The sequence below is a fragment of the Sapajus apella genome, unplaced genomic scaffold (genome assembly GCF_009761245.1).
Source record: "Sapajus apella isolate SASKATOON/1434 unplaced genomic scaffold, GSC_monkey_1.0 scaffold1, whole genome shotgun sequence".
In the NCBI taxonomy this organism is placed as follows: domain Eukaryota; kingdom Metazoa; phylum Chordata; class Mammalia; order Primates; family Cebidae; genus Sapajus; species Sapajus apella.
In genome coordinates, this window is record NW_022436941.1 from 4878491 (window position 1) to 4905696 (window position 27206).

General features: G+C 40.7%; 1 protein-coding gene, 1 long non-coding RNA gene and 1 pseudogene across 3 annotated transcripts; 1 reads left to right on the forward strand and 2 right to left on the reverse strand.

Moving 5' to 3' along the window:
- The first annotated feature begins 1272 nt into the window (after positions 1 to 1272).
- On the forward strand, positions 1273 to 1649 carry LOC116528480. The gene is made up of 2 exons (XR_004259064.1): positions 1273 to 1312; positions 1493 to 1649. It is a non-coding gene; the product is annotated as an uncharacterized LOC116528480 (long non-coding RNA).
- Positions 1650 to 8529: 6880 nt separating this feature from the next.
- Positions 8530 to 9689, reverse strand: LOC116559136 (annotated as a pseudogene).
- Positions 9690 to 12959: 3270 nt separating this feature from the next.
- Positions 12960 to 24686, reverse strand: LOC116528516 (putative F-box/LRR-repeat protein 21). 2 transcript variants are annotated; one of them, XM_032245808.1, is made up of 7 exons: positions 24491 to 24686; positions 20726 to 20822; positions 19710 to 19830; positions 18199 to 18565; positions 17616 to 17738; positions 14512 to 14683; positions 12960 to 14142 (listed from the first exon to the last, which is right to left on the reverse strand). In XM_032245808.1, exons 4-7 carry the CDS (start codon positions 18562 to 18564, stop codon positions 13499 to 13501), a joined length of 1305 nt encoding a protein of 434 aa, XP_032101699.1. In that variant the 5' UTR covers position 18565; positions 19710 to 19830; positions 20726 to 20822; positions 24491 to 24686; the 3' UTR covers positions 12960 to 13498. The 2 variants fall into 2 exon arrangements, with proteins under 2 accessions (XP_032101699.1, XP_032101772.1); XM_032245881.1 differs by having other exon boundaries at positions 19710 to 19841; positions 24491 to 24634.
- Between the last annotated feature and the right edge of the window lie 2520 nt (positions 24687 to 27206).

Genomic DNA, 27206 nt, shown 5'->3' on the forward strand with positions numbered 1-27206 from the left:
AGCTCCATCTTACTTGGAGGTACTTCTTGCTCAAAGCTCTCTCTCCTCCTAGCGCCATCTTGCTCAGAGCTCCAATCACTCTGAGCTGTATCTTGCTTTAAGCACCATCTGCACAGAGCTTAATTTTTCTTGGCGTTCTGATCATTCTGAGGTTCATCTTGCTCTGAGCACCATCTACTTGAAGCTCCAGATTGCTGATTACCATCTGCTTGGAAGCAATTTCTGTGAGCTCCATCTGTTCTGAGCTCTAATCACTCTAAGCTCCATCTTGCTGTGAGTACTATATGCTCAGACCTCCATTTTGCTCTGAGCACCATCTATTCTGAGCTTCATCTTGCTCAGAGCTCCATCTACTCTGAGTTCCATCTTGTTCTGGGCATAATGTGCTCGGAGCTGCATCTTGCACTGAGCGCCATCTGCCTGGAGCTCCATCTCACTGTGAACAACGTCTTCTCTGAGCTCCATCTTGCTCTGAGCACCATCTGTTTGGAGCTCCGTCTTGCTAAGAACTCCAATCACTTCAAGCTCCATTTTTCTCTGAGCACCATCTACTCAAGAGTTCCATCTTGCTCTAAGCACCATCTGCTCAGAGCTCCATCTCACTGTTAACATCTTATCTGAGACCCATCTTACTCTGAGTGCCATTTGCTTGGAACTCCTTCTTACTCTGAACAACGTCTGCTCTGAGTTCCATGTTGCTCAAAGCTCCCTCAGCTCCAAGGTCCATCTTGCTTGGAGCTGTAATCACTCTGAGCTCCATCCTGCTGTAAGGACCATCTGCTCTGAGCTCCACCTAAAACCAAGCAACATCTGCACCAAGCTCCATCTTGCTTACAGCTGCTTATTGATCAGAGCTCCGTCTGCTCTGAGCACCATCTTGTTGAGAGCTCCGTCTTGCTCTGCACTCCATCTTACACAGAGGAACATCAGCTCCAAGTTCAATCTTGCATGGAGTTTCTTCTTTTCTGAGCTCAATCTGCTCAGAGCTCCATCTGCTCAGAGCTCCATCTGCTGTGAGCTCCATCTTGCTCTGAGCACCATCTGCTCTGAGCTCCTTTAACTCCAAGCTCCATCTAGCTCTGAGCTCTATCTTACACAGAGGAACTCAGCTCCGGCTCGATCTTGCTTGAAGATCCTTCTTGTCTGAGCTTGATCTGCTCAAAGCTTAACCTGCTCAGAGCTCCACCTGGTCTGAGCTCCATCTTTCTCAGAGTTCCATCTGCTCTGAGCTCTATCTTGCTCTGAGCTCCTATCACTCCAAGCTCCATTTCACTCTGAGAACCATCTGCTCTGAGCTACACCTTGCTCAGAGGTCCAATCACTCTGAGCTCCATCTTGCTCTGAGCTCCATCTGGTCTGAACTCCTTTCACTCCAAGCTCCATCTAGCTCTGGGCTCCATCTTACACAGAGGAACATCAGCTCCAAGTTCCATCTTGCTTGGAGCTCCTTCTTTTCTGAGCTTAATCTGTTCAGAGCTTAACCTGCTGAGAGCTCCGTCTGCTCAGAATTCCATCTTGCTCAGAGCTCCATCTGCTCAGAGCTCCATCTTGCTCAGTGCTCCAATCACTCTGAGCTCCATCTTGCTCTGAGCATCATCTGCTCAGAATGAACCCATATGGATTCATAAGAATTTTGTTCAGCTACGTAAGCAAAACAAAAAATAATAGTGGCTTTATATTTTTCTCACATAAAAGATGTCTGAAGGGAGACAATCCTGGGGTGGGATGGCAGCCCCATGGTCAACGTGTCTCAGACTTTTAGCCTTTTGCTTTGCCATCCTCAATGCTTGATTTCCATGTTATGGTCTAAAGTGGCTGATGGAACTCCAGCAATTAAAACTGCATTCTGGGAAGACAGGAGGGAGGAAGAAGGGAAGGAAGGAGAAATGAAGGGAGGAAGAGAGAAAGGAAAAAAAGAATCCTTTTCTTTTTTAAAAAAAGACTTCCTTAAATGATAGCTTATAGTAATTTATCTCTATCGTTGTCCACAACTTACCTGGCCATACAGGAGACTGGAAAATCTACTATTACACTGTAGGTAGCAATGTGCCTCGAATTAGGTTCAGTCACTAAGATAGAGGGTTGGGATAGGCAGCTAGCAATTTTTCTTTTACTAACATTTCATTATTATTTTTTAAGTTTCAGGGCATGGCTGGTCCCAAAATCTTACAAGCAAAATTAATAATTGACACTGGAGCTTTTTTTTTTTTTTTTTGAAGTATCACTGCAATCTTGAATTCAGCAGGAAACAAGCAAGTAAGTGTGTGAAATAATGATTGCAGCCCCCCAACCTTCCTAGTGTTCCCATGAACAATATTCATTGATTCCAAGATACACATTTAAAACAAAGAAAAAACTGTTCTGAGGCCAAAGAACAGCAAGTGTAGTTTGGTTTGCTGCCACCAAGGGACGAGGGAGCTTGTGCATGGTCATGCACGGTGAACGGCAGGCCCACAGACGAGCTGAGCTCGCTGGAGTTGGGTGTATTCGTGTATTTTCCCTCATCCTTCCCAACATCCCCAAGATAAGTTACATAAAGAAAAAAACACTGAATTTAAAATATTCCACTACAAAATATTACACTGAATCTATGACTTTATACTCTTCAGGCATTACAATTCTTCAAGCAGCCAGTAGAGACAGAAATGTAAAGCTGGAAGGAACTTAAGAGATTGTCCAGGCTGGGTGCCTCCTTTTCCAGAGAAAGAAACTGCGATGGGGAGAGGTAAAATAGCCTGCTCAAGCTCAAGAGAGATACTATACCTTGACTCCCAGGCTCACTCCATTCTAGTGCCTTGGGGGCAGCAGTTGTGTCTGAGGGACCCCTTGGCATTGGAAAACTCCACAGAACAGCCACCTAAGACTTCAGTGATGACCAGTGAAGTCTAGAACAAAAACGTGGAATGAGCATTTTTCCCAGCACCCTTGTGATTAAGGAGAGACACAGGGGTTCTTCAGAGCTGTAGGGCTGCTTTGATGCCCCAGGGTCCATTCCAAGTGGCCCAGCAGGGATGCTAGACAGAGTCACCAGGGCAGGTGTGGCCTGGGCTCCGGAGCAGCTCATGGGCAGTGGAAGCACCAGCAGGATGCTACAGGGAACATCAGAGGGTCTGGGGGAGGCGTTTTCTCCTTCTCCACATCACCAGCCTCTTGGTTCTCCATGAGTTAGTTCTATATTTCTCCAGTGGTGGGAGTGTATAAGAATACAGACACCTGGACTTTCCTCCCAGAAATTCTAAACCAGAAGGTCTGCGTAGGGCCCAGAAATTTGTATTTTTACCATGTGTCCCTGGAGATGCTGAGGCAGCCATCTTGCTACTATCTGAGGACAAGTGATCAGGAAGCTCTGCACCAGGTGACTCACAGAAAGCCCTACCACCATCCTAGTGCTGCTCTTGCCTGGGAAGACTACTCGGTGAAGAACTTGTGATCCATCCTCCTTTGCTATAATTAACAGACCCTGTGATTAGAAGTTCTTCCTCAGCCTCAGGCTCCCCTACCTCCCACTGTCAATGTCTTTTCTTCCCTGGTAATGGGAAGCCAGTCTCCCTGTGCTAACCCTCCACAAACTGGAAGCCTATTACTAAGTCACCTGCCAGCCTCTCTGTCCCAGTTAAATAATCCCCATTCCTCTCACCACTTATCCATGCTTCTATTTTCCAACCCAACAATCATTGCCCCGCTTTTCTCTAAATGCTCTCCAAGTTCTCTCCAGTTCCCCTGCGTTGTCTTTGTTCCTAATTCTTCCCTTGAACAGTTTGTGTCTTTTGAGATTAAAAAGAAATTCCTGCTCCTAAAGGATTTGAAGGCTACTTTGACAAGATTAATTGAAGAAACCTCCCTGCAGCATCACAGCAATCCGGGAAAGAGGGCAGGTTGCATCAGAAAGTCTAAGGAAGGTAGTACAATAAATACTCCATTGTCTGCATGGCAACACACCCCAAAACTTTTCTGGATGCCCACACAGGCAGGAAGGTCTGAGGATCCACCTGCTGGCTCACTGGAAAGCGAGGAAAGACGGCTTAGCTTTCCCTCCATTCACGTGGTAGAGATCAGGGCAGGTCGGGACTACCCAACAGACAGAGGGAGGGGGAGAAAACAGAATCAAATGTGGGAATCAGAGAGCAAAGGGAAGCAGTGTAGGAGATGGGTGGGTCATCACTGACCCCTGCTGACAATGGCATCCATTTAAATCATAAGCAGAAATTCACTTGTGAGATTTTTAAGGACGTCAAAAAGCCTTCTCAAGGGGATATGAAAAATCAGCCAGGCAAGGTGGAAGGAGAAAGAAAGGAAGCGAGACCAAGAGTAGAACACAAAGCAAGACAAAGTTCAGTGGCTGCTGCAGACCTATCTTCTCCAAAGAACAGAAGGAAAGGGAGAAGACGGCAGAGGGAAGAGAGGGCAGTGGAAAAGGCAGAAATTGAGTGAGAATCTGCCTTCCCAGCCTTGGGGGTCCAGAAAATACAGCACATATACACTATGAAATACTATGCAGCCATGAAAAAGAATGAGTTCATGTCTTTTGCAGGGACATGGATGAAGCTGGAAACCATTATTCTCAGCAAACTAACACAGGAACAGAAAACCAAACACTGCATGTTCTCATTTGTAAGTGGGAGTTGCACAATGAGAACACATGGCCACAGGGAGGGGACCATCTCACACTGAGGCCTGTCAGGGGTAGGGGGAAAGGGGAGGGAGAGCATTAGGATAAATACCTAAAGCATGCAGGGCTTAAAACCTAGATGACAGGTTGACACCTGCAACAAACCACCACGGCACATGTATACCTGTGTAAAAAACCTGCATGTTCTGCACATGTACCCCAGAACTTACATGTAAAATTTAAAAAACATTTAAAAAAAGATCAGCCTGGGAAATATGGCAAAACTCTGTCTCTAGGATATATACAAAATAATAATAATAATGAACTGGGAGTGGTAGCACACACCTGTACTTCTACCTACGTGGGAGGCTAAAGTGGGAGGATCATGTGAGCCCAGGTAGTTCAAGGCTGCAGTGAGCCATGATCATGCCACTGCACCCCAGCCTGGAGAAAAGAGTAAGACCCTGTCTTGAGGAAAAACAAAAGATGGAAGAGGAAGGTAGGAGAGTCAGGAGAGAGATTTGAAGATGCTACACTGTTGCCTTTGAAGATGGAAGTGGGGCTATGAGCTAAGGAAAGCAGGCAGCCTCTATAGAAGTTGGACAAAGCAAGGAAACAGATTCTCCCCCAGCATCTCCAAAGGAATGTAGCCCTGACAATATCCTGATTTTATCCTAGTAAGATGCATTTCAAACTCAGACCTCCAGAACTTAAACATAAACTTGTATTATATTAAGTGGTGAAGTGAGTGATAATCGGCTATAGCAACCATAGAAAACTAATATAAAAACTAAGAAGCACAGTTGTTTCCATTACCCACAGTGTAGCTTTCCACAGTTTCAGTTCCCTGAGTACATCCCAAAAATATCAGATGGAAAATTCCAGAAACAAAACATTCAGTTTTTATTTGAATGCCATTCCAAGGAGTGTGATGAAATCTTACACCATCCCAAGTGCCCTGCCTGGGGCCATGCATCTCCCTTTGTATAGCCTAACCACACGGTCTACACTACCATTTCTGTCAGGCACTCAGTAGCTGGCTCAGCTATCAGGCTATTGCACAGTCAACCCTTATGGGGACTCGAGATCAGTCCCAACTACTTGGGAGGAGGACACAAAGATCACCAGGTTTCCTGCTGTGATGCTGGATGTTCAGAAGCAGGCTCACTTTAAGGCGGAATCATCCCTGACGGGGACTCGAGATCAGACACAACTACTTGGGGGGAGAATACAAAGACTGCCAGCTTCTTGCTGTGGTGCTGGTTGTTCAGTGGCAGAATCACTTGAAGGCGGAGTCATCCCTGACAGGAACTTGAGATCAGTCACAAATACTTGGGAGGAGAATTGAGTGACGGGCTCACTTGAAGGCAAAGTGAACCATGACGGGGACTACAGATCTGTGCAATGTACTTGGGAGGAGAACAAAAAGACCGCCAGCGTTCTTGCTGTGGTGCCAGAGGTTCAGGAGCAGACTCACTTGAAGGTGAAATGAACTCTGAGAGGTACTCGAGATCAGTTACAACTACTTGGGAGGAGAACACAAGGACCACCAGCTTTGTTCATGTGGTGCTGCATGTTCAGTGGCAGGCTCACTTGAAGGTGGAGTCAACCCTGACAGGGACTAGAGATCAGTCAAAACTACTTGAGAGGTGAACCCAAAGATTGTCAGCTTTCTTGCTGTGGTAATGGATGTTCAGTGGCAGGCTCACTTGAAGTTGGAGTCAACTCTGATTCGGACTCAATATCAGTCACAACTGCTTGGGAGGAGAACAGAAAGACCTCCAACTTTATTGCTGTAGTGCCAGATGTTCAATGGCAGGCTCACTTGATGGCAAAGTCAACCCTTAAGGGGACTTGAGATCAGTAACACTACTTAAGATGAGAACACAAAGACTGCCAGCTTTCTTGCTGTGGTGTCAGATGTTCATTCAGTGGCAGGCTCACTGGAAAGCAAAGTAAACCCTGATGGGTATTCAAGATCTGTCATTGTACTTGGGAGGAGAACATAAAGACCACCAGCTTTCCTGCTGTGGTGCCAGATGTTCAGTGGCAGGCTCACTTGAAGGCAGAGTCAACCCTGACTGGGACTTGAGATCAGTAACAAATACTAGGGATGAGAATGTAAACACTGCCATTTTTCTGCTGTGGTGCCAGATGTTCAGGGGCAGGCTCACTTGAATGTGAAATCAACCTTGACGGGAACTCAAGATCAGTCAGAACTACTTGAGAGGAGAACACAAAGACCACCAGCTTTATTGCTGTAGTGCCAGATGTTCAGTGGCAGGCTCACTTGAAGGCGGAGTCAACCCTGATGGGGAATCCAGGTCAGTCACAACTACTTGGGAGGAGAACACAAAGACCACCAGCTTTCTTGTCCTGGTGTGAGATGCTCAGTGGCAGGCTCACTTGAAGGCAGAGTCAACCATGACTGGGACTTGAGATCAGTAACAAATACTAGGGATGAGAATAAAAATACTGCCATCTTTCCTGCTGTGGTGCCAGATGTTCAGTGGCAGGCTCATTTGAAGGCAGAGTCAACCCTGATGAGGACTTGAGATCAGTCACAACTACTTGGGAGGAGAACACAAAGACCACCAGCTTTATTGCTGTGGTGTGGGATGTTCTGTGGCAGATTCACTTGATGACAGAGTCCACCATAACAGGGACTTGAGATCAGTCACAAGTACCTGGGAGGTAAACACAAGGACCATCAGCTTTCCTGCTGTGGTGCCAGATGTTCAGTGGTAGACTCATTTGAAGTCAGAGTCAACCCTGACGGGGACTTGAGATCAATCACAAATAGTTGGGAGGAAAATAAAGACTGTCAGCTTTCTTGTTGTGGTGTTGGATGTTCATTCAGTGGCAGGCACACTTGAAGGCAAAAGTGAACCAAGTCAGGGACTCGAGATCTTTCCAAAGTACTTGGGAGGAGAACACAAGGACTGCCAGCTTTCCTGCTGTGGTGCCAGATGTTCAGTGGCAGGCTCACTTGAAGGCAAGAGTCAACCCTGATGGGGACTTGAGATCAGTCACAACTACTTGGGAGGAGAACACAAAGACTGTCAGCTTTGTTGTTGTGATGCCAGATGTTCAGTGGCAGGCTCACTCTAAGTTGGAATCAATCTTGATGGAAACTCAAGGTCAGTAACAACTAGTTTGGAGGAGAACACAAGGACTGCCGGCTGTCTTGCTGTTGTTTTGGATGCTCAATAGCAGTCTTGTCAGAAGACAGAAGCATCTTGAAGGGAGCTTGAGATCAATCAGAATTATTTTTGTTCAGTAGAAAGGTCATTAGAAGATGGAATCAACCCTGAAAGGAACACACTTTTACCTTCAATATTTGGGGGTTGCGGGAAAAAAATCCAGGTCTTGGTGGGAGATAAGGAGGAAAACCTCTGGGTGGATAGGCATTCCTCACTGCAAATGGAGCATGTGGCGGACCTGGGAAATTGCTTGGTGGAATATTATGTGGAGAAACTCCAAACAGGGTTCCTGGAGGAGGTGGGGGGAAAGGAATTCCTCTTCTCATATCGGTAACGTATGTGTAATGCTCTCTGCCAAATCCTGTGTTTGGAACATCAGCTGCAGAAGGATCTTTGTGTAAAAATTTGAATTTAATCTCTGTGTCAGTTAATTTTTGTCTGTACTTAGCATTTTCCTTCCTTAAGCCATTGAGATTGATTTCAGCATCTGAGCTGCCAACCAATTGTCATGTGTTTTTTTCTGTGGAGTAAAATCTGCTCTTGGTAAGAAAGAATCCTTCTTTCTAACTCTTGTTCAAGATGTTTGGCTTGCTTTCCATACTTCTCCAGCTGGTCACTGGTATAGTTGATCTTTTTGTCTTGTTTAGGAAGTTTTTCTTGTCTCTCTACCTGGTAATTTTCCTCTACAGTTAATGTTTTATAAAGTCTCATTGTAGTTTATTGATGTAGTTCAGTCATTACTTCAAGTTTCTGTTGAAGCTTCTGATTCTCACGTTCAAAATGTGTGTTTTCTGACTGCAAAGATGCTTGTGCAGACTGAAGATGTTTAATATGCCCCATAAGCTCCTTTTTCATTTTATAAATTTCGGACAACTGAATATCAATTTGGTTTCTTTCTTCTTCTAAAATTTTTAAAGAAGCATTTAACTTCGCAGCATGAATCAGTTTCTTCAAAGCTCCTTTTGAGGGCTCAGCTAAGTCAGCGCCATTTTCTGATTCACTGTTCATTTCTACTTTGAAGTTATGATCATCCATATTGTCTTCTCCAAGCATAGCAGCCCAATCTTTCATCTTCAGCAAGTGTTTAGTCAGAGTCTTGATGTGATCGTCTTTGTCATTTAGAACTTGTTCTGTGTTAACTTTGGAGTCTTCAAATATTATTTTCTGTTTAGTCCGTTCACTCACTTGTTCTTTCCATACTTCAGCTTCTTGCAAAAGATGTTTCTGGCTTTCCTGAAGTTGAGAATTTTCATTCAAAGCATCTTTTATCGCCATCTTCAGTTGTTCTGCATTCATTTGAAACATCTTGAAGGGCATTTTGGCTTCAGCTATTTGTGATTTGAGGGATTTTGACAGATCTTCTAGAGACTGTCTCATTTCTGAAATATCCACCATCAACTGATGTTGTCTAGAATGTTCGTATTTCTCTTAACTCTTTTTTTAGATACAGTATTTCATCCTCCATTTCAGAAATTGACCTGCTCAGCTTTTCACAGGCTGCCTCCAAACTTTGTGCTTCTGCTGCCCCCTTGTCAATGCTGACATCCTTTAAAGGTGACTCTTTCACAGCCTTCATAGCTTCTTCGCACAAAACTAAATTTCTCAAGTAGTTTACATTTTTCCTTAATTCATTCACAAAGCTCTACAGCAAGCTTTTTCTCTCTTCCCACATATAGCCGACTCCTAACTGATCTAAAACTTCTCCTCAAAAAAAGGGGAATAGCACAAAACCCAATAACACCTGCCCATATCACTAATTCCCATGGAAAACCATTAGAACTGGATACCATACATTCCAGCAGTGCTGCCACAATCCTGTGTAGCTTCTCCATGAGCAGCCCCAGGTAGGGCTGAGGAGTAGCTCCAGGCTCCTACATAGCGCCAAGGCTGTTCTTGTGGTTGCCGCAGTAACCCCAGTCTGTTGGGGTCACAATAAGCACCTGGAATAAGCAGCCTTCAGTCTGGAACCGGAGCAGACAAGTGCGGAGCCGGCTGCGGTGGGGGGAGCTGTGGACAGGGGGCGGGGAGGCAGGGGTGGGGTGGTGGAGGGCACTGGAGAACAGGTAGCCTTCAGTCTGGAACGTGAATCCATAGGCTGCCACTGGAGCAGACCACTGTGGAGCTGGCTGCAGGGGGAGCTGGGGGATGCGGACACCCACAGGCTTCACAGGCCCACGCTGCCCACCCTGACCCCCTTGTTACACTTTACAACTTGAGGTGGCGCAGGTCCGGGCCTGACCCCCATTTAACTGTTTTTTATTGGTAATAGCATATTGTGTTAATTACTTTAGCTTTTTAATAATAAAATCATTTGTCAAGGGGAGACTGCAAATTTATATTTCTTCAAAATTGCCTTGGCCATTATTGACATTTTGCTTTTCTATGTAAATTCTACTATCAACACGTGAAGTTTCATTAAAAAAATCATTTTGGCTATTTTTTGTTTTTAGAAATAGGGTCTCTCTGTCACTCAGGCTAGAGTGCAGGGCTGCATAGCTCACTACAGCCTCAAAACTCTGACTCAAAAGCTCCTCCCACCTCAGCCTTCCAAGTAGCTAGGACTACAGGTGTGTGCCACCACACTGAGACATTTTGGCATTTTCAATTGCATTATATTTACAGGTGATTTGGGACAAATTTCCATAGCTATGGAAATGGACTTGTTGCATCATGAAAGTAACATTTTCCCCCTTTAAGATTCTTTTGTGTCCTTCACAAACATTTGTAATTTTCTGGGTTAATGTTTTGTGCATACTTTGTTTTTATTACCATTTTAAGGGTAGCTTTTTAAAAATCACATTTATTTATTTATTTTGGACAGAGTCTTGCTTTGTCACCCAGGCTGGAGTGTGGTGGTGCAATCTTGGCTCACTGCAACCTCTGGCTCCCAGGTTTAACCAATTCTCATGTCTCAGCCTCCTGAGTAGCTGGGATTACAGGGATGCACCGACATGTCTGGCTAATTTGTGTATTTTCAGTAAAGACAGGGTTTTGCCATTTTGGCCAGGCTGGTCTTGAACTCCTGGCCTCAAGTGATCCGCCCACCTCGGCTTCCCAGAGTGCTGGGATTATAGGCATGAGCCACTGCTCTCAGCCTAATTACATTTTTTAATTGGTCACTGAATGCAGGAACACCATTTGAACTTATATTAAGCAATGTTTGCTTTTTAAAAAAAAATCTCTATGGTATGTTTAGTTAAAACATCAGAATGCATCCTACAAAATTAGCATATTGTTTGATAAAACTGAAACAAGAGTTACAATGTAAAATGTAAAATTCATTAATTTGAATTTCAGGTATTTGAAGCCACTATTCTAAGTTTGAAACTGTTCCATTACTTTATGTTCTTTTTATTAGTGAGAATATATAGATACACCGTTACTGCCTTTACATTTCTAAAACAATCATTTCCCTCCATCTTTAATAATTCACTCAGTTATAGAATTATACATTTCCTTAGTAGTCTGAAGATTTTACTCTCCTTGTTGATGAGAAGTCTGATTAGATACCATTGTCTTCCCTCTGTAGATAGTGTGTACTACTTCTGGCAGCATCTTAAGGTTTTCCCTTTTTCATGATGCTCTTTAGTTTTACTTTGGTAGCTGACTTAATTTTATTATTATCAACACTTACGGCTAACTTCCCAACTAGTGACATTTCTTTCTTCATTTCTAGTAAACTCTGTGTCATTAGCACTTTGAGTGTTACTTTTCTACCGTCTTTCTCTGCTTGGCCATTTGTCAACATTTATTAGCTAAAATCCTGTTAAGTCTATTAGTTTATCCTCCAAGTTTCACAAGTGTTCTCCTGTTTTTTATATCTTACTGTCTCTACCTTATTAATTTCTTATTAATCAATTAGCATATTTATGCATTCTCACTTTCATTAGTCTAATATAATTTTTATCAATTGAAATTTCTTTTTAATTTTAATTATATTGACCATATTTGTCATTTCCAAGATATTTGTTTTAATAATTTTTTTCTCTTACATATGTAATTTTGGCTTCTTGGATTGTCCCTATTTCTTGTTCTTTTCAAATTTTTTTCCCCTTTGGCTCTTTGACATACCCCAAGTAAATATTGTTCAGATTCTTCTTTCATTTTCATTCATCTTCTTCTTGGTGGGGATTTTTAAGTTGCCTTTTTTAAGAATCCATGTGTTGTGGAAATTGAATTTTCACATTTTAAGGGGTTATTTTTTGGCCTATTTTTAAGTACTCACTTCTCTCTGCTGGATAAGACTCTTTCTCTCATTAAATTATCTTGGCACCCTTTTTTAACAAATCTTTTTAAACAAGTTGTGGTAGGGAAACTGGGTATCTATGTTTATACGTGAATTTGGACCCCTACTTTACATTATATACAAAAATTAACTCAAAATGGATAAAAGGCCTAAACACAAGAGATTAAATTATAAAACTCCTATAAGAAAACATAGGCATAAATCTTAACAACCTTTCTTGACATTTGCTAAGAGGGTAGATTATAAGTGTTCTTACCACAAAAAAAGGTAATTGTGAGGACAGGAATACATTAAGTAGCTTGACTATAATATTTGGTTTACTGTGTATATGTATATCAAAACATCACATCACATACCTTAAATACATGCAATTTTAATAAAAAATAAAAATTTTAAAGAAAGATACAAAATGAAGATTTCTGATGGTAAACGTAGTGCCTGCTGTCTATAAAAATAGACATTTTTCCAGAGAAGACATACAAACAGCCAATGGGTATCTGAAAGGGTGCTCAATATCACTAATCATCAGGAAAATGCAGATCAAAATCACAATGAGATATCACTTGTTAGAATGGTTATTATCAAGAAAAAAGCCAAATGATAACAAGTAGTATTAGTCCATTTTCATGCTGCTGATAAAGACATACCTGAGACTGGGCAATTTACAAAAGAGGTTTAATGGACTCACAGTTCTACGTTGCTGGGGAGGCCTCACAATCATGGCAGAAGATGAAAGACACATCTCACATGGCAGCCGACAAGAGAAGAGAGAGCTTGTACAGGGAAACTCGCTTTTTTAAAACCATCAGATTTCATGAGACTTATTCACTATCATGAGTTTGAGTTTTAATGGAATGTCTATTATCTCTCAATATAATAAAGTAGAATCTAAAGTACCATGGAAATTATAAGTTATTTATTGAATCACAAGATGATCTCATACAGTGCTAGAAATGTTATAATTAAGCTTCTGTGTCTATAATCTTGATTTTTACATTTAGTTTTTAATACTATGTATTTTATAAAGTATATTAATACCAAGACAAAACAGAATCAAATAAAACAATGTAATAAAGTAAATGTTATAACTTAAGGAATCCAAGTTCAGTATTACACATTTACTTAACAAGCCAAAACATGCCTTCAAGAAAAGCTGAGAAATCTTACTTAGAAATTGTCTGTAGCTTTTAGCATCTCAACCAGCTTATCCACATACAGTGCCTGTGCCCTATTTACAGCAATTTCTTGCTTTTCAAATTTCTTATTTTTTTCAAACGTTTCTGCAGCAATTCATTAAGACAGTTTGCAAACAATAAAATATTTGACTTAAAACATTGCAGCAACACATCTTAAAATTTATATTTGCTTAGATAGAAAGCAGCTAATTATACTGATTTAAAAAACAACACCAACAACAACTTCAGAATCTTTGGTAGCCAATTACCATAGAGGCATCATGTCAGGGAGCCACACTCTTCCCAGATATTTGGAGACTTCAGTGTGAATTTCATCTAGGCTATAATCCTCATCAGGGACCAAAACTTCCTCCATTATAGAGAGATGTGTTAGCCTTCTCCCACACAGTCTTACAAACTTGATGAAGGCACTGCAGCTAACTTCACATTCACTGAGGCCCAAGGCTGTTAAGTTTGTACAGTGTTCACCAATACAAATAAGTTCCTTATCAAGAGGCTGAAGACCATTAGCACACACCACTAACTCAAACAGTCGAGGACAGTTGAGACCTATCCGTCCTAGAACCGCTTTGCTGACTGAACGACCAAAATAAAGGTGAGTAACAGGGATTTCTTCTTTGAAGAACATCTCAAATTCCTCTTCATATAGAAAGAAGTACATAACAACATTAACTCTAGGGGAATGCTTAATAAGTGCATCCCAACTGTGTTTTTTAATAGCATGAAATGCAATCTGTCCAGGATTTTCACTCACAACATCAATTCGAAGATGTTCAAGGTTAACGTGAGTCTCGCTTGAGAGTGCAAGGAGAAGTTCATCAGTTAGGATGTAATAATTCAATGCCAGTTCTCTAAGGCCTTGACAATGATCAGCTACACAAAGAATTCCTGTGGGAAGTTGGGGAAAATTCTTAGGAACAAAGAACATACTGATCCTAATACAATATTTTGTACATTTAAATTTGACATTAGTTACTCATTCTTTGTGAAATAGATATCTAACAATTTCTGAGAACATGGCTGCCAAGAGATATAATGTATATAACGAAAAGCATATATATGTGTAAATGTAAAATAGCTCAGGAGAAAGTTACTATATCTAACTATACCTACCTTGCAGATTAAGAAATCTTTTGAAAAAACTTACCTTAATAATTTAGACTTCATAAGCATATAATTTTCAATAAGAAATTGCATCTTTACAGTTACTGTAATAAAAAAAATTATATCACTCTAGCTTTAAAAAATATAACCTACCATCAGATGAAACATGAGGACAGCTACTCATTTTTAGGAGTCTTAGAGTGTCACTATTATTGGCCACAAGAATCTTCAATGAAGGATCATCCACTGGTGTGTCTTCAATTTTGATTGATGATAAAGATTTTGAGTTGATAAAAACTACTGTAAGTGCTGACACAAAATGAGACTTGTATGGCAATAAGAAAAAAATTATGAAAACATTATTTTAAAACATGCAGCTTTAAATAATTCGTTAAAACCATATCAATACATGCTAATGATAACACAGTAAGAATCTGAACATATGGCTCCTTCCACAGAATCATTTTGCAGAAGATATTTTTATAACGAAGTACAGTTTTATACTTTCTATAATTGACAAATAGTGAAAAAAAAAGCTTCAAAGATTTCATAAAACATGTCTTCCAATTGTTTCAATGTTAAGGATTTGGTTTTCAATATTAAGAGGACATAATTATTGTATATTTATTTCCTAAGAACAGGGGTTGACAGATTATAGACCACTTGCTAAATCTAGCTCATGGTCTGTTTCGTCTTGGCTCACTAAGAACGGTTTTTGTATTTTTAAATGGTTGGAAAAAAATTTTAAAGAATAATATTTTATGACATGAAATTACATGAAACTTGAATTTCAGTGTTCATAAATACAGTCTGATGGGAACACGACCATGCCCTTTATTTGTATGTTGTCTGCATCTGCTTTCAGACTGCAATGGCAGAGCTGAGTAGTCACGGCGTAACTACATGGCCTCCAAAGCCTGAAATAGTTGCTATCTGAAACTTTTTGACCCCTGCTCTAGAACAAACAGAATCTTTATCTGACTTATTCACTCCCACATGTCTAGCACCTAAAATAGTATCTGGCACATAGCATGGCAGGTGGATGATAAAAATTTGTTGAATGAATAAATGAAGTTTTAATTCATTTTATAAGATTTCGCAATATTCAGCAACATGCTTTTCCTTGCAAATTACACAAAGTAAATCCAAGTCTGTATATGCTTTGAAGACTGAGAGACTAAAGCTTACTTCTAGTTTGACCTTAAAATGAGTAGAATTTCAGAAACATTGATTCGGTATTTTTTGGCAAAGATAGAAAGTCTGGAAACCAAATCTATAAATGACCACTCTACCCTTTTCAGAATCAATCAATTTGGATTCTACCAAAGGTTCTATTACGCCTAACAGAATGACCAAATTGGTTATAAATGTTCATTAGTTTATAAGAAAACTTATTGATTTATACTAATTGTAAACTGGTTTACACAAATTTTCAAACGGTAGAAGGCTAGACCTCTTCAGTAAATTTTATGGTACCAAAATTATTAGGGGAATATAAATACAAGGTTTAGTTTTCCTTTAATCAACTGTCAAATGCTTTAGTCCTGAAGGATGACTTTAAAAAAATTAGAGTACATATTTCATTATAATAACAATATATTAGTTTAGTATTATTTATGCTTAGCAAAATGTTATACTTTTATTTTTCCTTAGTTTACAGATGAAAAAACTGAGTCTCAGAAAGATCCATGAGCTTGCCAGAAGCCACCGAGCTTACTTTAAAAAGCAGAGGCAGAGCTTGAAATGAAGTTTGCTAATTAATTCCTGGTGTCTAGCTCTGATGACTGCATCAGCTAACCTAGAAGCTGGCCCTGGAAGCTGATATGCAACATTAGAAACAGCTTTTAGAATATAAGAAGAATTTCAGGGTAAGCTGATTCTGTAGTTCATAAACAAGGAAATAACTATCTAGAAGTATAAATTTCATCGGATTACTTACATTATTCTAATCCCTAAATGACCCATTTTTTTTTTCAGCACATCCCTTTAGAAGATAAACAGACCAGCAGAAATACTGGCTAGAAGAGAGCCATGACCCAGTTTATAAAAGAGATGCTGCTACTCCTCTAACCTCTTCCATAGGAAAGTTTCCATTAGCCACCTTAACCAACTACCATAATTTAATGTCCATCTTATATCAGGCACTATTCTGACTCTGGGTTTATAACGGTAAACAAAATAGAATCTCTGCCTTCAACGAGTTTGTGTTTGGTGTGAGGAGAAGGAAATAAACACATTAAATAAATAAGGTGGTTTCAAGTACTGATTAATAACATAAAGAAGATAAAAATAATGTTAACTGTAAGGTAACTGGAGGAGGGCCATTTTCACAATGGTTAAGGAAGGGCCTCTCCGAGGAGATGGCATTCAGGTTGAAGCCTGAATGAAGAGAATACAATTGTTAGTTTCCATGGCAGAGCCTGCTGGTTGCTTCCTGGCAACCATTCTTCCTTTCTTTGTTAATCTAGTCCCAATTTTTAGCTGGGCATGCTGCCATCCAGCTCAAAATTCCCCAGACTCCCTGGAATCTGGTGTGGCCAGACTGAGAGGTAAATAGAAACACTGGGTAGTACTTATGGGTGGTCTCCTTGATAAAGAGAAGGTACACCTTTCTTCCCCCTTTTCTAACATCCCAGCACCCAGAGCAAGGAGGTGATGGTTGGAGCTAAGAAGGCCATCTTGAAGAAACACCTTGGAGAGAGTGGAGTGGCTGGAAGGAACCTAGGTTCCCACCACCTTCATATCTGCTATGATAGACTGCTCACCTATCAATTTCCTTAATGTGAGAGAAATACACTTTAATCATGTTTTGAAGCCACTTTTGTTCTGGAGTTTCTACTGCATGAATCTAAACATCATTCTAACAAATGTAGCTCATTTAGTTAAATATTATACTGCTCCACCTCCAACAAAGAGGCCACAGAATCACAGGAAAAGCATCCACTATTCCCTCTACATGCTCTGTGTTCAAAGTAACTACATAAATTGGCTTTTAACTAGAATAAGCACGATATCCAAATTTTATATTAATGACACTGTGGGAACAATGAATACAGTTACAAAAGATATCTAAAGAGTGAAAACATGCATAAACTATTTTTGCAAAAATAAGTTCTGGTCAATAGAAAACGGCTTTAAATAATACTTTGAATACAAATAAGAGATTGTCTGTCTTTAGGAAAAAAAAATGGCTTCTGCCTAGTTTGGCAGATTGAGGGATTTTATTATAGCTCACAAAAAAAGCATAACATCCTTACCTCTGACACATTCATGAAACTTGGCTTGGCTGTTGAAATCAAGCCCAAGGTCTGGATGGAACAATTTACCAGTTGAGAGAGTATATCACAGGCAGCTTCTGCTGACTCAGTGCTGCTGTCAACCTAGACAGACAATTTTTAATCTCAATTTCCTGAAGATAATTTTATCAGAAAGTTACTGGCAATGTAATTATTTATTAGAATTCAATTGCAAAATTTTATTCATCCCTCTGAACTATCATATAAATATTTTTTCTTTGTACAAAATGTTTCAAGACTATAAAATGAAAAACAGAGATGATAACAAAATAGCCTTCCACGCACTTCATTTTTTCAAATCTTTGGCAATTACCTGAATTTTAATAACAGCATACAAATGATGGAAACTGCATTTTAAGTTTTTCAATTACAGCTTAAGTTCTACACTTCTATCGATGGAAATAACTGCAGAAAAACAGGAAACCACTTCGGATAAAATGCTTTGCAAAATTCACTGACTGCCTCAAAATAAGGCTCTAGATATACAAAAGCATTGTTAACAAAATATCAGTCACGGTTTCCATTTAATGCTTATTCTTCTTACCTTAAAGCTGACATACTGAAGATGAGCAGAATGCTTTTTAATGATCTGCTGAATGAGATCAGGATGAGTGGACTTAAAATATGAAGTAGCTGACTGGTTCAGTTCAAATTCAAACTCTCTCCAAAGGTCAGGAATATGAAAAACTTCATTCCATCTCCTACATACAGATGATGCACGGGCCCGATCTAGTAAAGGCAGACACTGAAAAATTCGTAATACTACGTGGTGAGGCAAATGCCCCCAATCTAGAAGAACCGTGTGCATATGACTCTGGTTGAGAGAAGAGTAGAACCCAAGTTTTGGCTGTTTCGCTGCTGATGATGACTGGACAATTTTATTCTCAACAGATAAACTGTTCCTCTTCATTCTGTAAATATTAGAAAATGTTCAGTTTTAGAAATATTAGAAAATAGACAGTTTTTTCACATTTCCACCAAATACTGGCACTCTAACAGTACAGGATAACATTAAAAAATGAAAAAATATCTAGTTAATACAATTTTAGTTGGTATCTTCCACTTTCATTCATTGATAGATGCTACCTCGTGCTGGGGATATAGAGATAAAGAATTACAAACCTGTTCTCAAAGAGCTATAGTCAAATGGTGAAATACAGTGATAAATGCTATGAAGAAAGTTGGGACAAGTTTCAGTGGCAGGAAAAGAGGACGCATGGGATTGAGTTTGTGTGTGGAAGAGGTAGCTTGCGAGGCTTCCAGAAGGAAATGTCCAAGGAAGCACTGTAAGTCCCAAGTCTTTTTTTCCTGGTCAATTATTGTATCTTATCTCTTTCAAAAGAGGAAGTATCACATTGAAATAGTCTTGGAGACAGTAAAACATAACTAAAAGCATGGGTCTAGATAAGTCCCTACTCTGCTACTTACTAACCATATGATCTTGTCAGAACAAATTACTCTAAGCCTCAGTTTCCTCGCCTGCAGCAAGAAAAGTATCTATACGGTCACTGTGAGGATTAAAGTCCAAGCAAATGGTTTAGTTGCAGTCTGTGTTCCTATATTAAATTGTCCAGTGAAGTTTTCTGCACTGTTTTCATTTCTTAAGTCAAAGCATAATACTAACAAAAATTCAAATGATCTGCAACAATTTTCAGATGACAGCCAGGACACAGGAGCTCAGAGAAGTTGGATATGGCAGGGACTAAGTCTAAGTTCAAGCAGCACGCCTGATCCTCTCCAGTAAAGCAGCCAGGGAATGAGTATTCTTACCCTCCAAACAGAAATGATGAATCTCCAGGTATTAGCCAGCATGGGACACAACTAAGTTCTAGCAAATTTGAAGTCCAGATATGTCCAGGTAAATATGGTCAACTTGTACATATATTTCATATAAGAATACAAAGTATTTTATGTATGCAGTTAGTTGAAAGGCAAAATAATGGTAAGAATGATTCTGAACTTTATTGACATTTGTTTAACTATATAACCCTCCTTTCACCCCTGAAATGTTAGGAATGTACACATGGAAGATTCAGTGTCATAACTAAAACATGCCTTGAAATCTAATGAAATATGTATATAATATGTAAATATCTCTGTCTTGTGATTCACTCTGTCTGACGTGACACAATTTCTTAACCACAACATACAGCTGGATCCCAGAAGCAGGAATGACCTATAAAGTCACTGAACAAAATGAAATGTCATCATTAGGGCTTGGAAAACTGAAATGAAAAGCAAAAATAGTTACAAAGCTGCATCTCAAGCATCAGACGAAAGAGCTACTACACACATTTTAGTCTGAGTAAACCAGTTACATGCATGACTTAGGTCCCATCCAGCAATACTATGTAGACTCTGTGAAACTGCTGGCTACCAAAAATTCAAAGCATATGCTATTTTAAAAGGATTCGTCTACTACTCTTTAATGCTAACTGCCTAAAACTGTAAGGTGCAAAAACAGATGCTGGATTCTAAATTCTAATGTGGACCACAGTCATTGACATTTTGCTTGTAACAATTTCATTTGGAAATCTACAAGATGGATAGTAAATTTTCACTAAAGTTTTACAAAGAAGTTACCCTTAATAGAATCCTTTACTTGAAAACCAACGATGCTAACCTAAAACAAAGACGTCACTCGAATGCCAGGTTACAAAACTGCCTTGCAGTTCTAAACAGAGGGATTGTGCTATATATATTGTGCATGCCACATCTCACTGTATGTGGCATGGATTGTTAAAACTATTTAATAATATCATTAAATTGCCAATTCACTGACAGTAAAATCAAAATAAGTAATTAAGGGTATTATATTAATACCAATAACTTGTTAAAAATAATATTTTAATTTTCTTTTAGGTTGTGTACATTAATCTTCAGAGCATAAAGATTATACTCACCCACAAATCAAAAGCTTCATATAAAATAATTTTATAGCTATGTACATTGTAAAATATATTTTAGACAAATTGATCTTTACTAGCTTGAAAACAATAATCTAAACATTCTAGCCTAAAGATACATGACCACTTAAAAAGTCAATCATTTCTTTGTCAAGCCTTTCTTACCTAAGGGAGGCTTCCAGATTATAGTTCACTCTGAACCAATGAAATGAAGCAACTGTTGCCGTGGGGGTACTCACCAACATCCATCTGATTTCACTTCCTGTATTGGTAAAATACCACAAAAAACACATTCATTAGAATATATAAATAAACATCCAATCATTTCTATGCTTAGGTTCTTTGTATATCACTCTATATATTGAAGAATTTTGTTAGGAAATTACTAACAAAATTCTAAAACTATTTTTTGTTGTTCATTAAAAAACTATCCTCACCAGGCACGGTGGCTCACGCCTGTAATCCCAGCACTTTGGGAGGTTGAGGCAGGTGCATCATTTAAGGTCAGGAGTTCAAGACCAGTCTGGCCAACGTGGTGAAACCCCATCTCTACTAAAAATACAAAGATTAGCTGGGTGGTAGTGGTATACGCCTGTAATCCCAGCTACTCAGGAGGCTGAGGCAAGAAGGCAGAAGTTACAGTGAGCTGAGATTGTGCCACTGCACTCCAGTCTGGGCAACAGAGTGAGACCTTGTCTCAAAACAAAACAAAAACTAGCGTGGTTAGTAGAAATCTTATTACGATTCCCAGGAATTATCCTTGAGGCTCTACTAAGGCTATGGATCAAAGAGTGAATGGACTCTGGAATCCACATTTTAATTAATGTCTACAGAGAGATACTACAAAAAATTGAGGGAGTTCATGACTATAATTATTTGTTTATAGGCTGTGTAAATCTTCCAGTTACAGTTTTTAGTAGTGCATAATACCATCACAGTTATAGTAAAGAGGCAGACACACAATTTTTATTTTATCATTCCTATATGAATATAGTTGGACTAGTCTACTGTTAAGAGAATATATGCTTCAGATTTAAAAATTTTTTTCTTTTTTTTTTTTTACAGGTAGAGACCAGAGATCTTCTAAACATACAGTGCTTAATAAATTTTTTTTTCATATACATTGATAGAGTTGGCATTAAGTCAGTGATACTCTCTCTGAGGTTTACCAAATTTCAGGCAAGTGACTTGTCAAAGTTAGCAGCAAAGTCTAAGAAAATTGAAGAAAATAGTAATATAGGTCTACAGCAGGATAAAACTCAGTCCTGGCATCATGAATAAATGTAGTAAGGTAAAAATAAATAAATACATTCTACTACTTTTGTAAACCAAACTCAACTACATAGAGGAGGTAAACAAGGCAATCTATTAATTTACTAAACATTTCCCTTAAAACTCTATTGTCTACCACCTGTTAGTTTTCCATTTCTCTCTGAATCCCACTCCTAAAGCAGAACTGGGAAGGACAGGCTAGAGGAATGTATTTGAGCTGAGGATATACAATTTGATTTCCTCACTGCCACCTACTGTTCCACTGCCCTCCAGATAATGTCACAGTTGGCTATCCTTCCTTTATTCCAGAAGTGGAAGGAAAGGAACTCCAGGGCACACTTTCAGTGAAACACCAAAAATAAGAGAAAGACAAGACAAGTGACTAGTTATTCCTCAAATTAGATGACACACAGTTTTACTTACTGCAGAAACTTTTCTGCTGAGTTATACTTAAGGCTCATTTCTGTGCCAATAAGCCCTCCTTTATGCGAGAATACTGACATAATACTGATGTACCCACAGGGACTTGCTACGCAAAACCAATAAGATGGTGCCCCAGTACCTATCTCAGATCAGTTCACTGAAGTCCTCGGAATCAGATTAATTACTTCCCTGGTTGCTGAAGGAACATGATGGCTGCCTCCGAGTCACTATCTAGAATTGTGAGGACAGGTGGGGAATAAAACCAGAATACAGGACCCCATCAAGTGATAAGCCATCCTTCCAAAAAGGAAGAAAAGAGCAAGCTGGACACAGATCTTCAGCACAATTCCAGAGTATGAAACAGGTTTACAAAGCATTGAGGAGCTCCATTAACCACCTTAACTCAAATACCTTTTTTGATATGTTTTCTAATTTGGTAGATCAGGTGGCCACGTGAATCAGTTCCTCTAAAAGTATCTAAGAGATTGCCCACAGCATTCTTGAGGGCAAGATAATGAAAGACAGATGAGATGAAGACTGACTGAACATCCACAGCCAACTCACTAACGGCCATGGAAGCAGCCCTCTTTTGCACCATCACTAGATTCTTCCAGACTGGTGAAATGAATACCCAGAAGTTACTTTTAACAGTTTCAAGTTTTCCATGGTCACAACAAGAGAAATAATACATGAATACCACAGACAACAGAATATAGATTCAAAATTATCTGAAAAGGGTGGACAAATTTGTTGGGAGCAGCAAGATAAAAGTAAACAAAAATAATTATTAAATATCCTTTATTTAATCTCCTTCCTCAAGTTTCATGGTGAGCAATCAGATTGTTGCCCCAGGCAGATGGTCCCTGTTAAGGAGCCTGGAATCCTAGTCACTGGTGTAACGGCAGGGGAAGCATGACCTGGACAGGCAGGCTGAAGCCTCCCGCTCCAAAATACACTTAAAAACACACAGCTTTCCAACAAAAGAATGGGGCAACACCTCCTTCTACTAAATGTAATCCAAGCAAAGGACAAAACATAATTTATTGGAGATGTTATGAAAAAGATTTACTTTCTTTGTAGCTCATAGGACTGACTTTAGGTTCCCTTTTAAGTCTAAAAGTTACAATTCTTTTTAAACTATCAAATCAAATAAAAGTATCAGCCAGGTATCAAGGAGACAAAAGATGAAAAATATTTATGTCAAATATTTCCTAAAGCAGTGGTTGCCATCTTTTCGATGTTCTGGCATCTTGTCACTGGTTTAGCAATTTTCTATACTTTCAAGTCTCTCTGGGGTATTAAGACATATCTACTTTAAAAGTTTTGCCTTCTACCAAACATAATATGTTTATTTTTTTAAAATGATATGAAAACTAAAGTTTTCCAAATATATGTAGATTGAAAACACCTTTGGAGACACAAGGGGTAAAGCTGAACTGGGCAGTTTGTGAAAATCCGTAAACGGGGGGCGTCTGGGGCATTTGTTTGCCTCTCCACATCGACACCCCAAACTCGCCTCTCCGGACTCTGGAAGCGGGAAGGGAGCGGACAGCAAGCCAGGCCCTCCACGGGGAGGTCTGCCAAGCCAGGGAGAGCCCACCTTGGACTGGGCATGCTAAAGGAGCTAACAACCAACACAGGTGTTTCCAAAAATCATTTTTGCAAGATTTTTCTGGAAGAAAATAATCATAATTTCTTCTTCAATTTCTTATCTTGGAAGCGTCTTAAAAGGCACAACTCGCCAAAGACAAAGACCGTACACCTTAAAGCGCACAGACTAGCGCTTTCAACTAGCGGGAAGACTACTTTTTGACGTTTCTTTGTGGCAACTATAAACTCCAGAGAACTGAACTGCAAGCAGTCATGCAAAAAGCAACCTCGGGTATCCGCGATCACAGCGAACGCAGCCCTTTCTAAGCTCACCCCAGACGAGTCACGCGCGTCTGATGGGGTGGCCGGGTGGGCGCCCGGCACTGCGGGAGCCCAGCCCCGCGAGAAAGCGGCCGCCCAAGGGCTCCGCGTCGTCACCGGCGGCCCGAGCCAGGCCCCGCTCACCCCGGCTTAGCGGGCGGCCGGGTCCCAGGCAGCGGAAGGGGTCCCTCCAGGGGGCGCGGGGCACCCCGAGACCGCCCCGACGCGGCCCAGGGCGCGAGCGCAAGCTTCCCCAGCCCGAAGAGCGCGCCCATCCCGCCCCACGTCGCCACTGCCGGCTGCGACCCCCGAAAGATGTGCTACCTTTAAAGAGAGGACCAGCCGCGTTTCCGCGCGTGCCGGTCGTTCGCCGGCCGGGCCGAGGCGCCGGAGTCCAACCGTACGGTAGGCGCTGGGATGGGCGCAAGCGAGGCCGGCTCCGCGGGCTGGGGACACAGGCGCGCCTGGACGCCGGGTCCGAGCAAACAGCAGCCGCCCACGGCCCCGCCCCGCCTGGCCCCGCCTCGCGCCTCTCTTCAGAGGCCGCCTCCACCCGCAGGCCGCAGCGCTGGCGCCCACTTGGCGGAGTCTTGCACGGTGATCTGAGCCCCCAGCCCCTCTCCAGCGGGGGCGGCGGTTCCGGGAGCGCCCCTTAGGTGGCACGTGGGAGGCTCCCTGCCTGCTGGTCTTCAGCTAATTCCCCGTGGCCACCTGCCTGTGACTCCACACTGGGATGAGCTAACGCTTGTGGTTTCTGGGACTTACTCCCTGTGAAGCACACCCCTTTATCAATGCACAAATGCAGGTGACCCTTGAGCGATGGGAAGAGGGTTTGGGGTGCCAAACCCTGCGCAGTCCATGGGGAATAGCTTTTGACTTCCGCAAAACTTGACACTTAATAGCCTACTGTTGCCAGAAGCCTTGTCAATACATTAACTGCGGATCAACACGTATGCTGTATGCTCTATGTATTATGTACTGTGTAATATAGTATCTGCAGTATGGAAATCCATGTGTAAGTGGACCCACACAGTTCAAACCCGTGTTGTTCAAGGGTCGACTGTCATTGAAAGGAACCTTCTAAATGTCAAGTGATAACAGCTCAGTATGAGACGTATGTACATCACCTCTCCTTGTCCTTGCTACAACTCAGCCCCGAGGTGTGATCACTCAAAAGTTCACTGTGTCAGCTACCAGACCGATATGCAAACGAGTATGTAGTGAGAGATAAGGGTTGTATTTTTTTCTTGTTCACTTTTGAAAATCTGAGATCGAACTATATGAAACTTTCTGGAACTTCCCCTTTTGCCTACTGTCATGATGAAGTTCATATTGACACACAGATTCTTTCATAATTTTTTCCCAAATAGCTTTACTGAGTTATAATTGACAAGATAAACTCCACATACTTAGAGTGTAATTTGATAAGTTGTGACACCCTTGAAACTACCACTGTAATCAAGATAATGAATATACACAAATCTCCCCAAAGTTTTCCTATTGCCTTCTATAATTCCTCTTTCGGGCCCCTCTCCTTTCTGCTTTCTGTCCCTGTAGATTAGATTGTATTTCTGATTGTAACATAAATTGAATCATAGAGAGTGGAGTGTACCCTTCCTTGTGGTCTGGCTTTTTGGACTAAGCATAATTGTTTTGAGATATCTATGTTGTTACTGGTATGATGTTCATCTTTTTTTTATTGCCAAGTAATATTCAATTGTATAGATATACCACACACTGTTTATGCATTCACCTCATGACAGAAATTTGGATTATTTCTTGTTTGAGGGTGTTATACATAAAGCTGCCATTACTTTTCATCTTTATATGGATATATGTTTTCACTACTCTGGGGTAAATATTAATACCTAGGAGTAGAATAGCTGCATTGTATGATAGATCTATGATTAACTTTTACAAAGGACTGTCAACATGTTTTCCAAAGAGATTGGGCTATTTTACATTCCCACCAACAGTGTGTTAGAGTTCTGGTTCCTCCACCTCCTCTCTCACACTTGGTATAATCAGTCTTTTTTTTTTTTTTTTTTTTTTTTTTTTTTGAGACAGAGCCTTGCTCTGTCGCCAGGCTGGAGTGCAGTGGCGTGGTCTTGGCTCACTGCAACTTCTGCCTCCTGGTGTCAACCTATTCTCCTGCCTCAGCCTCCCAAGTAGCTGGGACTACAGGCACACCACCATGCCCAGCTAATTTTTGTACTTTTAGTAAAGACAGAGTTTTACCATGTTGGCCAGAATAGTCTCTATCTATTCACCTCGTGATCCACGAGCCTCGGCCTCCCAAAGTGCTGGGATTATAGGCATGAACCACTGCACGCTGCCTGATCAGTGTTTTTAATCTAATGGGGACCTAGGGGTGTCACATCGTATTTTTAATTTGCATCCCCTAGTGAATAATGAATTCCCTAGTGAATGTTATAAGTGAATTTATCATCTTAATATCTTAATTGAAGTGTCTATTCAATTTTTTGCCCATTTTATATTGAGTTGTTTTCTCATTATTTTATTTTGAGAATTTTAAAATATATTCCGGATGCAAGACGTCTGCCAGATATATGATTGTGATTATTTCTTTTTCCAAGTCTATGGCATGTCTCGTTTTCTTTTTTCTTCTCTTTTCTTTTCTTTTTCTTTTGAGCTGGAGTCTTGTTCTGCCACCCAGGCTGGAGTACAGTGCATGATTTTGGCTCAGTGCAACATCCACCTCCCGGTTCAAGCGATTCTTGTGCCTCAGCCTCCCAAGGAGCTGGCATTACAGGTGCCCACCACCATGCCCAGCTAATTTTTGTCTTTTAGTAGAAACAGGGTTTCACATATTGGCCAGGTTGGTCTCAAACTCCTAACCTCAAGTGATCTGCCTGACTTGGCCTCCCAAAGTGCTGGGATTATAGACGTAAGCCACCATGCTCAGTCTCATTTTCTCTTTCTTTTCTTTTCTTCTTTTTTGACAGAGTCTCACACTGTCACCCAGGCTGGAGTGCAGTGGCGCAATCTTGGCTCCCTGCAACCTCTTCCTCCCGGGTTA

Bases quoted from the DNA above. Each gene is read 5' to 3' on its own strand.
- LOC116528516 (XM_032245808.1), bottom strand. From the start codon at position 18,564: ATGAAGAGGAACAGTTTATCTGTTGAGAATAAAATTGTCCAGTCATCA. The intron at 17,739-18,198 runs GTAAGAAGAATA...TTGTCTGTCTAG, and splicing joins TTCAGTATGTCAGCTTTAAG to GTTGACAGCAGCACTGAGTC. The intron at 14,684-17,615 runs GTAAGGATGTTA...TTGCCATACAAG, and splicing joins GTTTCATGAATGTGTCAGAG to TCTCATTTTGTGTCAGCACT.